The sequence below is a fragment of the Cicer arietinum genome, chromosome 2 (genome assembly GCF_000331145.2).
Source record: "Cicer arietinum cultivar CDC Frontier isolate Library 1 chromosome 2, Cicar.CDCFrontier_v2.0, whole genome shotgun sequence".
In the NCBI taxonomy this organism is placed as follows: Eukaryota; Viridiplantae; Streptophyta; class Magnoliopsida; order Fabales; family Fabaceae; genus Cicer; species Cicer arietinum.
In genome coordinates this window covers 3,745,925-3,758,884 of record NC_021161.2, presented here as the reverse complement: position 1 = coordinate 3,758,884, position 12,960 = coordinate 3,745,925, and the positions used below count along the sequence as shown (strand labels likewise).

Below are 12,960 nucleotides of genomic sequence, written 5' to 3'. Positions count from 1 at the left end.
TAGATCCATACATCGGTAACCAATCCGAAGACGATCACTTTCATTTCTATAGATCTATGCATCGACAACCAATTCGAAGACGATCACCTTCATTTATGTCGATCTACGCATTGGTAACCAATCTGAAGACGATCATCTTCATTTCTGTCGATCTACGCATCGGTAACCAATCCGAAGACGATCATCTTTATTTCTGTCGATCTACGTATCGGTAATTAATCCGAAAACGATTATTCTGCATATCTAAAAAAATTGCATCATTCTCACTTTAACATTTCATATGCACTTTAATACATGAGTTTGTTATTGGACAAAATTTAGGTCCTTATATTTACATATTTTTACCTGATAACATGAAAATTTAGTACCTAATTTTGTCCAATTTATTTAAAAATAAAATCAAAAATGAAATATGTATTTTAAAAAGGGAAATAAAATAATTACAATAATTAGGCTCATAATTTTTTTAATACCAAATCAATTTACAATTACAATTCTAAATTTAAATCAAATTACAATTTCAAATTGCAACAAAAAATAAAACCAAATTAAATTACAATAAAAATTAGGTCAAACTTTTTCAAATGAAGCATTTGGCTCTGTTTTGTTGTTGTTGTTGCCTCTTTGTTTCTGATGCAGTGTTTGGCTCTGTTGCTGCATTTCTGTTTCAGATGCAGTGTCATTGACCTTTGCTGTAACTAATTAGAGAATCTGAAAACCATTTTTTTTTTACCAGTCAGACTCAGTATACATGATAAAAACTAAATGACAAATTTTTGAGTTTAAAAAAAGAAACTAAAAGACAAATGAATATGCTCAGCAAATCAACAAATCAAAACAAATAATCTAAATTTATGAAGGCATCAGTGGTGCAAGAAAATACAGATGATGAGCAAAGCAATCAAAACATCAAACATGAAATAGATAGAGAAGGACCAAGGCAGACCAGAAAACAACTAAACACATAAAAAACTCTATAAATATACCCTATAAAATTTCAAAGAGGGGAAAGAATCGGAGACTAACACTACTGATATATAAAAAAAACACATACAGAGAAGGGGAAGGGGAAGAAATCAGAGAGTTGCAGTAATAAACAACAAAAACGAAACATTAAGGTATCTTTCCTTCTTGCTCTTTATCATCATCAAACAATCACTTTTTAAAAATGTAGGTTTTTTTTAAAGAAACGTAAAACGATTAAAATACAAACCTGTGATGATGTCTTTTTTGCCATCGTTGATGTCACTGTCGCCATTGTCGTTGTCGGCGCTGCCACCGTCGCTGAGGTTGTCGTCACCTTCCTCACTGTCGCCGAGGTAGCTGTCACCTTCCTCACCATCGCAGTTCCTTCATTTCTCTTTCGTTTTCGCATCCTGGTTTTTCTTTCCATTCGTGTTTCTGTCTAGCCGCCTCTTTTCATGTTGGCCGCCTCCTCAATCAAACTAGGGTTCTCTAGTTTCTTTGTTGCCTCTCTCTAATTAGGGTTTGCCATTTTGGACTTTTTGTTTTAAGTTGGTTTGGGCTTGGGTTTCAACAATAACTAAAACATGTAGCCCATTTAAGTCTATTTATTTTATTATTATTATTATTTATTTATTTTAAGAAAAGGGGTTGATTTCCTTCATAATTAAATATCAATTTTATCATAAAAAAATACAAATAAATATTATGTTAAAATTAATTAGATGTGACTAATTTAAAATAAAATAAAAAGTAATAATATGTTTAGTATATATTTTACAATTATTATAAAATCAAAAAAATCATTATTTTATAAATCTAAACAAATTTTGAATCCATAATTTAAATAAGTGTTCCCATTTAGGTCAAACAAAAAATAAATTAAAATAATTAAAATAACAGAAACGAAATATTTATCTTCTAATAAATATTTTAATAAAAAAAGAAATATTTTATTAAATATTAATTAAATATATCATCTTTTAATCTATGAGTTGTCAGAATATAAGTTATATAACTTAATAGTTCTAAAACTTGTTTTTATAAAATAATTAATTTAAAAACATTTTTTTAAAAGAATCTGTTTAATAATATTTTTTTAATCAATAACAAAACATGTTTTCTTTAAAAACAATTAACACATTTGCATTTTTTTACCCAAGAAGTATGTAGTTTTGATTTCTCCATCACAATAGGAGATACATAGCAGCAAAATCACACTCTTGTCGAGCACAATAATAACAACTTCTTTTACTTCCTCTCTTTTTAAATACAATTTTATCTCAAAAATCACATTTATAAAAAACAATTCGTATTCATATTTAATAATAAGGAGAAATAAATATACTTAAGTTAATATTAATTCTGCACAATTAATTATAGATAACCGTATTTTAACGGATGTCGTAGGGTGCTAGTACCTTCCCTACGCATAATCGACTCCCGAACTCAAAATTTGGTTTCAAAGACCACATTTTTTTATTTTTACTATTTAAAGGTTTCTCAATATTTTCCCTATTTTAAAATGAATTTTGGTGGCGACTCCATTGAATTCGAGAAACACTCGAAATTTTAGGTCGCAACAGCTGCATATTGTTCTTCATTCTTGGCACATAAAACATATCACATATGAAATATTGCTTGCCATCTCTCCTTTGAATCAACACGTTTCCTACTCCTTCTGTAGTTACATTGCTATTATCTGCAAATCTGATCTCTCTTTTTACATTCTCATCCATGCTTACAAACCAATCTTTGTGGCCAGTCATGTGATTCGAGCAACCAGTATCAAAAAACCAAAATTGAGACGAAGAACGTTCTTCGTTATTAACACTTTTTCCAGAACGTTCTTGGTTTGTAGTTACCATCAACAACACTTTGTCTAAAAACATAGAATGTTCTCCATTTGTGGTGGCTATCAATAACACATCATTTGAATTCTCAATTGCCATTTGAGCTTCATCATCATCTCTTTGGAATTTCTTGGATTTGCATTCATTTGCAAAATGCCCCCATTTTTTACAATTGTAACATTGGATTCCCTTCTTGTTGAATTTCTTCTTGTCATTCGAATTCTTGTTGTTGTTATCACTTTTGTTCTGATTTCTTGAACTTCCAGCCCCTTCATCAGAACCATCAGTCTCTTCATCAGAATCATATTTCTTATACCACTTGAATTTACCTTTGCCTTTCTTGTGCTTCATATCACCTTGGTTGGTCTTCCTGTTATCTTAGGCCTGTAGGGCCTGCACTTGAGATGTTGAGGTTGTTGCACACCTTTCTCTTACTCTCAGTTCAAAAGCTTCAAGATAGCCTTGCAAATCCTCCACCTTCATCTTATCAAGATCCTTTGATTCTTCAATTGCCACCACTATGTGATCGTACGTTTGTGTTAATGTTCTAAAGATCTTTTCAATAATCACCATTTCAGTTAATGATTCACCATTTGTTCTCATATGATTAACAACAACCTGTACACGATGGAAGTAATATGCCACAACTTCATCTTCTTGCATCTGCAATAATTCGCATTGCCTTCTTAGCATTTGGAGCTTCACTTTATTGGCCTTTTCCCCACCTGTATAGTACTTGACCAAGATCTCCCATGCCTCCTTTGATGTAAATTCCTTCAATATCCTTTCAAAGTTGTTTGAATCCACACTCTGTTGGATGTAAAACAATGCCTTGCAATCTATTTTCTTGCAATCTTTGAAAGTTGTTTGTTGTCTTTCCGTTGGATTCGCACGAAGTTGTTCATAGCCATCTTGAACAATCTCAAACACTTCTTGAGATCCCAACAACGATCTAATGGATGTAGACCACCTCTCCCAGTTCTTCCCATTTAGAGTTGGCAAATTCGATGGAAATCCTCCTCCATTCATGTCTTCTTTCTTTTCTTTCACTCACACTTGTGTTTCACAATTTTGATTTCCCCTCAAACTTGCACTCGTGTTTCCTAAGAATTATAACCCAAGCTCTTGATGCCAATTGTTGGAACAAGTTGTATAATTGAGAGGAATTGAAATTGAGAAGAAAAGAGAAGAAAACATAAAGTTCTGGAAAACGAAGATTGATTATCAATCTGGAAAGTCTAGAGAATGTTTTGGTTCAGCATTACAGATTGTTCTTCGTTTTGAAGGCTTTTATAGAAACAGTTTTCTACTGAATCAGTTACAACAAAGTTAACAAATTTCTAACTATATTCTAACTAACTTCTAACCATATTCTAACTAACTAATTACAAATCAATTTGAATTACATCTAACACATCCTTTTCTTCGTGTTCAAGAATTCATAATGAAGTTGACAAACTTTAAACTTCATGTGAGATTAGAAATAGGCACCACAGCATAAACCAAAAACATAGCGTCATAATTAAAAATTGATGAGCATATTCACAAGATAGATTCAAACCACATAGAAAAAAGCATAGTTCAAAATTACTAAAAAGTGAAGAATGGGGGAATTGTGTTCTCCCCTATTTGGACTAGGATTCAACTTAGTAGGTTAGGTTTAAGCTCGTCCGAGTTGAATTCATTCACTTCGTTGGCATGTTGGGTTCAAAGCAAACTTGCCACTAAAGGTCAAATTTAAAGAGTTAGTATATGCTTGTATATATAAAGATGTTTATCAAATTTAATAAACAAAATAGAATCATAAGAGCCTAAAAATGGGAGCATGTATGCGCAACAAACAGTATCATGAAGGCAAAGGAAACCAAGTAACAGAACAATTAAAGTATATTTGCCCAATTTTAAACTATGAATCAAGAATTTGCATAAGCAAAACATAATGATGAAATAAAATCTAATTTGAGAAATTGAAATCAAAACAAAATTATTCAAGGCCTCGTTCAGATCTCTATCTTACCAATACTGAAATGGAAGTAATTGTCATTTTATTTTGTAATTGGAATTATAAGAACAAACAAATAGTTATATAGACAGAGGAAATATTTAGTATAACACAACCCTTTCCCAACCATTATTCCTTTTGGATCAATTTTTTTATTAAATATGTTTTACTTTACTTAGCATAATAACTTTTCACAAAATGTTGAGTCACCACCATCACTTGAATATGTTTCACTTTACCAATCAGGTACGTTGTGAAGATTATTCAATTTCTATTTTCTTTAATCCTTATCTACTATAGTATCTTGAACAAAGTATTTGGACATATTGTGGGATATATGCAACAAACAGCATCATGAAGTCAAAGAAAACCAAAGAACACAACAATGAGAGTATAATTATGCACAATTTTGAATCATGACCAGAACAAACAACATAAAACTACTACACAGTCAACTTCAAATTCTAATAACAAGTTTAATTTAACCAAAATTTAACCAATGCAACGTGATAAACAGAACAATTAAACTTCAAGTCCCAAAAACAAGTTTAACCAATTCAACTTCTTCACAATCAACAACACAAATCTTGCACATACAAAACAGAACAAAACAAAACAAATTTTTGAGAAATTTTCTATAAACTCTACATCACAAAACAACACAACTTTTGCCATTTCTATTCCTATAAACAGTGATTTATAATAAACTAATGTCAGTGTCACATATCATAGGCCAGGCAAGGAAATTACCAAATGTTGCAATTGAACCGTTGTTGGTGTTGAAGAACGGTGGTAAGAGGAAACTGGAGACGAAACAAACGGTGCACGAAGGCACGATGAGAACACGAACATGAACGGCACACGATGAAAGTGAAAACTGAGAAGGAGAAGCGCCACACAAGGGTGAGACTAGGGACGCACATCGGAGAGAGAGTCGGAGCAGAGAGGAGGCGTCACAGGAGTGAGAGAGATTTACGTTAATGCTAAGGGAAGAATGTGTAATCTGTTAATTTTACAGAGTATTTTAGTATTTTTACGTATAAATTCTTTTGGCGCAGTATACGGCGGTGATGGCGGGGTGGGGGAAAGTTAGAGTCGAAAGAGAGAACTTCTAGAGTTTTCTTTTAATCCCTTTTCAAAAAATGCACTAATTTGAAATTTATTTTTATATTCTTTTACCATTTTGTTGCGACCCTTTTGATAGGTATGTAATACAACAACATATATTGATTTTTGTGTGTACAGTATGCAATACCAATATCAATAGTTACAAATACAACAACATATATTCATAGGAATTTTTCAACAAACACTGGGTTAGTAAGTTATAACTAAAAAATTATTGTATATTCAAATGTGTATGTTAAAATGTTATTTTTAACAAACAAGAGAGTGTACGTTAGCAACTTCAATAAATATTTATTAGAATATTCACTACTTTTTTAAAAGAAGTATGTCAAATTATAACTATAAAATTATTGAATACATATTAAGATGCATGATGCTAAAATATTCCTTGTGTGTGTATCCCTATCATTATAATTCCCTTATTCCACATGGTTGAATTTAATAAAAAATAACATTTTATTTATCAAATTAGTTTCTTTTTTTTTTTTACAAAATTTTAGCTTTTAATATTTCAGAAAACTAGTTATACATTGTGTTTAAAATTTTAAATATTATACAAGTCATGAATTATATATATTAACATTAACAATGAGTGATAATAAAAATATTAACTTCAATAGGAAAGGTACAAAATAGAAGGAGTAATGCAAAAGTTATAAACACAATAAATAGTAATGCTAATAATTTACACAATTAAATTAACACGAAAAGACCAATGAAAAATTAAGATAGTGATTTATGAAAAGAAAATAGACACATGAAGATAAAAATAATTATCTAAATGAAAACACCAAAAGAAAAGCAACAACTCAAAAGAAAATATCAAAAAAGAGGTGTGTACCAATTTTACAAGATTTTTATGTTTATGTATAATGTTTATTTTTGTTTTCAGTCTCCTTTTTTATCCTCTAAACATTTATTTATAGTGAAAAATTAGAGTTAATATTTAAAAAAATAAAAATTCAAATTATTTATAATTAGAATAAATCTAAATATAAGTTTTTTTCTTTTGAAAAGTTTGTTTAATACAGAATAAATCTAAGTTTACATACAAAAATATTTTTTTATAAGCGGTCAAAACAAAATCATTCGTATATCGTAAATAAAAAATCTCACTAATATATTAAATTCTCACGTGAATATATAACTCAATCTCATAATCAATTCTCAATATGTTTTTTTAAAAAATCTTAAATTTTTTTAGAACTCATTAGATTTGATATAAAGTAATTCTTTTTGTTTCGTGGATAGTACATTTATGTACTAAAATGAAGATTTGGTTTTATATTGGGTTCAAATTATTATTTTACAATTGTATAATAATTTGTTTATGTATTACCTGATAATTAATTGAAAATATAAATTAGATGACAAATTAAGAGTTCCCTACTAAAAATAACGATTTGGAGTTTTATTTGATAAAGCTAAAATTTATTTTCAAATAAATAAATAAGGTTTTTTTTAAATAAAAATAAATAAATGAGGCAAACTTGAATTCGAGGGTTGAACTTGGGTTTTACAAATGAAAGAGTTGTTGTTGGAACTTGATTGGTAAGAGTTTAGTAAGGTAAGTGTTGTTTGTAGTGAGTGAAGGGTTTGAAGTTGTAGAAGGGAAGGGTGAAATAGTTGATTTGGATGAGGAGTTAAGTAGTGATGATTTTGGATTGTGAGGTTTGACAAAGAAAGATGAAATTGTTCTCAAATCAAAGTATCGAATTTTTTTTAGGCCACGTAGCACCATTGCAATAATTCAGTTCATTCAAAGAATGAAAAAGAGTGAAAATTAAATTACTTTTCCTGCGTTAAAATTAGACGATTCGTATTCATATATGTCAACTTTTTTCTTTACTTTGTTTTGGATTAATACACAAATTCCAAACGTTATCCCAACGCGTTTTTGCAAGCAACCTAAGTACAAGGGCAAGTTCTACTACCAAAAAAATAAATAAAATCTTTTATCTTAATTTATAATTTTAACTATCACAAAATGTTTAACTCAATGATAAAAATTTGATTATATAACTTTAAAAAGTTTATCTCATACCGTTATAAAATGGTCCACAGTAATATCTTTATTAATAATAATTTTTATTATATATATATATATATATATATATTTAAAATAGAATTCTAAATTAGTTTTTTTTTTTAAATTAGTTCTACATGTTGTAAAATATTGACATAATTAACCTATTTTAAAAATTTTAAAATTAGCTTTTTAGGTAATCATTAATGGCATAGTTGTGTAGGTAATCCAACCATTTGCATAGTAATTAATCTTAGAAATAAATAAAAACAGCCAACTTAGCTCAAAATTAAGATAAAGGGCTGAAATTTTTTAAACAACATTGAAAAAAGAAATTTGAAAATTTAAATCTAAAATTGTAATTTTTAAAGATAATAAAAGATTTCATCTTTTGTTTATAATTAAAAATACAGAAGCTCTGAAAGATTTATTGTATAATGTAATTAATTATTTGGATAAAAGTTCAAAATAAAAGAGTAACTTGCTAAAAGGGACACTAGATCATCAAGTGAATTGTCATTTTCTGACTTAATATTAGGTAAACAGGCTTCCACGGTCTCTTTCTGATATCATAAACACTAAGTTCTTGTACTTTACCTACAAATTCAAGAAAAATAAATAAAAAGGGTCAACATAGAATCAAGCAAAAGTTTCATAAATCTTAAATAAATAAAAATGAGTTTTTTTTTAAAAAAAAAAAACAAATGAGCTGAATTTAATGGTTTAACTTCATTTTTACGAATGAAAGTATACTTTTATTCTTTATTTGATAATTTTGGAAATGAAAATATTAGTTTATTTGAATTTTTATGTATTTGATGAAATTTTTATTATATTGAAGATGATTATTAATTTTATAGGTTTTGTTTAAAACATTTAATGAATTTTTTAAATTTTTGTAAAAAATAAATGATAAATTGACATTTTAAAGTATAAAAAATCAAATTATTATTGAGATTAAAACATTAATTAAAATTAAATTAAATGACATTTAGCTTTTATTTATTCCTCTCTCCATCAAAGCTTATTAATGAAAGAAACAAACCTATTCAAATTTTTTATTCTATACATTTCCTCCCAACCCTAACACTATGTTTGCCATTGCATTTTTTCTTTTGACGATAACAAGGATATATGCTTCTATCTCAACATTAGTTTTATATTTATACCAACTTTTCTAAAATTAATCCCGTAATTACAGTAATTTTTGAAATAGTGGTACAAAGAGTAAAAATGTAATTTACATATAATTTTGAAAACTTTTACATGTAAATTTACATAAAATTTGATTGAATATACGAAAATAGTTAAAATTTATAAGAAAAAAATATATGTATTAAAATTTTTGAAAAAGTAATAATTATTAACTATGACAAGGTTTTAGAAAAAATAAATCCTACTTGTTAAAAAAATTTGTAAAATAATTATAATTTGTGTGGTTTGATATATGCGGGTGATGAATTCCAACTAAATATAATATGATACATGTTAATAGATATACTAGTTAATATAGATATGTGGTGTATGTTTTTTAAATGCGGTTGTTGAGTTATTGTTGTCGAGATGTATATTTGAGTCTAACATTTGAAAGTAAGATACTATATGTGTAACGCCTAGTTACATGGAGATAAAAACTGAAGTAATAATGGAAAAAAAATTCAAAATTATATAAGAGAATAAAGTACTGTAATAAATAATGAATTGTTCGAAAGCAGTAATGTTATGAAATCTCAAAATAAATCCTTACTACTGAAAAATCTTTAATAATTATAATATCAAAAACTGGGCAAATAGTATCTAATCCCGAAATAAAGTACGATGTAGACACTATGTCTACTTATTCTTGATCTACTAACCTAATCGAAGGAAATCACTCTTCTCAAGGGAGATAGGACTTCTAAACTCTCGACGTCTCGAACTGTCTCAGTATCTGAAAACAACATTGTAATAAGATACTAAATCCCATTGAATAATACACACAATTTTAAGACAAGTACTGTTCTCAGCCGGAGCGGTAACCAAAAAAGTCGATCATGGCACCCGCCTTGTTCCAGAAATATTCTTTAGAAATATTCATGATATAACTAAGATTTTTCTATAAAAACCAATTACTTCCAATAATTAATAAAAACTCATCAATTAAATGAACAATAATCCACATCTATCATAATCAAATAAATACAATACACACATTTATTCTGTAGGCAGTAAATCAATCAATTCAATGATGTATCATCGTTATATGGAGATATACTACTTCCGCGAAGTGAGTATTATCTCATCATGTGGAGCATCAACTCATCTAGTGTGGAGTACAAGACCCATCCTTGTGGAGTTTAAATTTCATCTCATTGTGGAGTTTAAAGCTCATCTATATGTGGGGTACAAGACCCATCTGTGTGGAGTTTAAACCTCATCTCATTGTGAAGTTTAAAACTCATCTATATATGGGATACAAGACCCATCTGTGTGGAGTTTAAACCTAATCTCTTTGTAAAGTTTAATACTCATCTATATGTGGGGTACAAGACCAATTCGCGTGGAGTTTAAATCTCATCTCTTTGTGAAATTTAATACTCATCCATGTGGAGTTTAAACCTCATCTCTTTGTGAATTTTAATACTCATCTATATGTGGGGTACAAGACTCATCCGTGTGGGGTTTAAACCTCATCTCTTTGTGAAGTTTAATACTCATCCATGTGGAGTTTAAACTTTATCTCTTTGTGAAGTTTAATACTCATCTATAAGTGGGGTACAAGACCCATCCATGTGGAGTTTAAACCTCATCTCTTTGTGAAGTTTAATACTCATCCATATGGAGTTTAAACATTATCTCTTTGTGAAGTTTAATATTCATCTATATGTGGGGTACAAGATCCATCCGTGTGGAGTTTAAACATCATCTATTTGTGAAGTTTAATACTCATCTCCATTAAACACAATCAAAATCATTCATATTTTTAATAATCATATTCGTAAAATCATATTTATAATACAATATTTTGTTTGAATATATAATAACAACAATCATTCAAGAAGATATAATAAAACAATCTTTTAAAAAATATATATATCTCAAACACACACAATCCAAATAATTCGCGTTTTTAACAACCATATTCGTAAAATCATATTTATAATATGATATTTCATTTGAATATATAATAACAACAATTATTCAAGAAAATATTATAAAACAATCTTGTTAAAGAGTATATATTCAAACAATCATAAAAATTGTGATTTAACAAACAATAATAAATAAATCAATTTATAATCTATTATTACAATTCATAAAATCTCAATTTTAATAGAGTTAGGTTCTTGACAAAAATATATTTTTATAAGAAAATATCAATCAAAATATCTAACTCTTTTTCCATTCTAAATTTTCAAAATAGATGTACCATGAAAGTTTAAAGGGTGTGATTCTTGAAGCGTTCTTTTATAAAAAGTTTCATATGTGTTAATCGTTACTAACTGCTGCTATTGCAAACGCAATCATAGTTTCGTTCCTCTTTATGGTGGCATATATATTTCTCTCTATTGAGTTTTTTATTTTCTTCTTTGTATCTATTTATAATTAAATATTTATAAAATAGTTTGACTAGGTATCCTATATTTGCCCCACTAAACTTTTGGTTGTTACAAATAAAAGGAATACATATTGAATTCATAGGATTGTTTGTTTGGTTTTGTTTCACTCCTTAATAATACATAATTAGGTAGCAAAAGTTGTTATAATAGCTTGTTTGTTATTCTCTATTTCACATAAATCTTTAACAAACAAAACAAATTTCTTATTATTACAGTCGCAAACAAATAACAACTTACTAATGTTATCTTATTTTAAGCAAATTAGTTGTTTATATAATAAAAATAAAAATAATAATAATAATATAATCATAATAATCTATAAATTAAAATATTTTAAAAATCTAATTATTTTTAATCCTTTGATTTAGGATGTTACATTTTCTCCTCTCCTTAGACAAAATTCGTCTTCAAAATTTATGTCGAAGTGAATAAAACCAAAGTGATCCAACTTGTGCAAATATAAAGAAACTGATGTACTTGCATCAGGGAAACTTATAACTCATAATCAGGTCTCAATAAATAATAATTTGCAACTTGACAAATTAACCGAAATTTGTCACATAGTGAAATATTATTTAATGTACGAAAATGATAAAAATTTTAAACCCGATCTATCCAAAAATATCGTTTTAAATCCATTCCATTTGAATTGGTATTTTCTCCATCATAATTATTTTGAAAACACATTAACAATAATAAGTCTTGGACAATTTATTTGTGAAAATATATGTATAACTCAAAAAAAAAAAAAACTATGGATATTGTCATATGACTTCATCTGATTTTGAAATAGCCATCTCTGGCATATAGATCTAGAATTAAAGATTAAATTATCTTTTAATTGGACTAACTCGGGAGTTATCACGTGTGAATGATCTGACACATATGCTCGAGGTTGAGAAACAAAAAATACATCATAAAGGTTATATACATGTGGAGCAAGAGTTAATTGGTAAGTAACATACCTACTCTCTTTAGAATTTAAAAATAACCCATGAAACAAAAGTTTTATTTTATTTTTGACTTTCATTTACCTTCTCACCCGAGTATTAGAAGAGACTCTTAAGAATTCACGTGTCTCTTCTTGAAATTCCAATGGTTTTCTTCTCTTGTCAACATAACTCTTTTCCCTACTTTGCATTGTATATATCATTTCCCTAATTAGTTGAATTCTATTAGTGGTCTCTTGCACTAAATAAAGACCTAACAGAGACTTATCCCTAACTTCACACTGATACACTTGTGTGAGACCTACACTTTCTTCCGTAAAGAGCCTCATATAATGCCATACCTATACTAGAGTGATAATTGTTGTTATAAAAAACATTCTAGTAGAGTTCCCAACTCTCACCTTCATCTAGAACACAAGCTCTTAGCATATCCTAAAGA

General features: G+C 28.2%; 1 protein-coding gene across 2 annotated transcripts; it reads right to left on the bottom strand.

Annotated features, from left to right (window-relative positions):
* Window positions 1–399: 399 nt before the first annotated feature.
* On the bottom strand, window positions 400–5,975 carry LOC140919282 (uncharacterized). 2 transcript variants are annotated; one of them, XR_012161904.1, is made up of 2 exons: window positions 5,569–5,975; window positions 400–711 (listed from the first exon to the last, which is right to left on the bottom strand). XR_012161904.1 is itself a non-coding variant. In XM_073365031.1 (2 exons), exon 2 carries the CDS (start codon window positions 3,843–3,845, stop codon window positions 3,195–3,197), a length of 651 nt encoding a protein of 216 aa, XP_073221132.1. In that variant the 5' UTR covers window positions 3,846–4,540; window positions 5,569–5,968; the 3' UTR covers window positions 2,336–3,194. The 2 variants fall into 2 exon arrangements, 1 of the variants encoding a protein (XP_073221132.1); XM_073365031.1 differs by lacking the exon at window positions 400–711 and adding an exon at window positions 2,336–4,540 and having other exon boundaries at window positions 5,569–5,968.
* Between the last annotated feature and the right edge of the window lie 6,985 nt (window positions 5,976–12,960).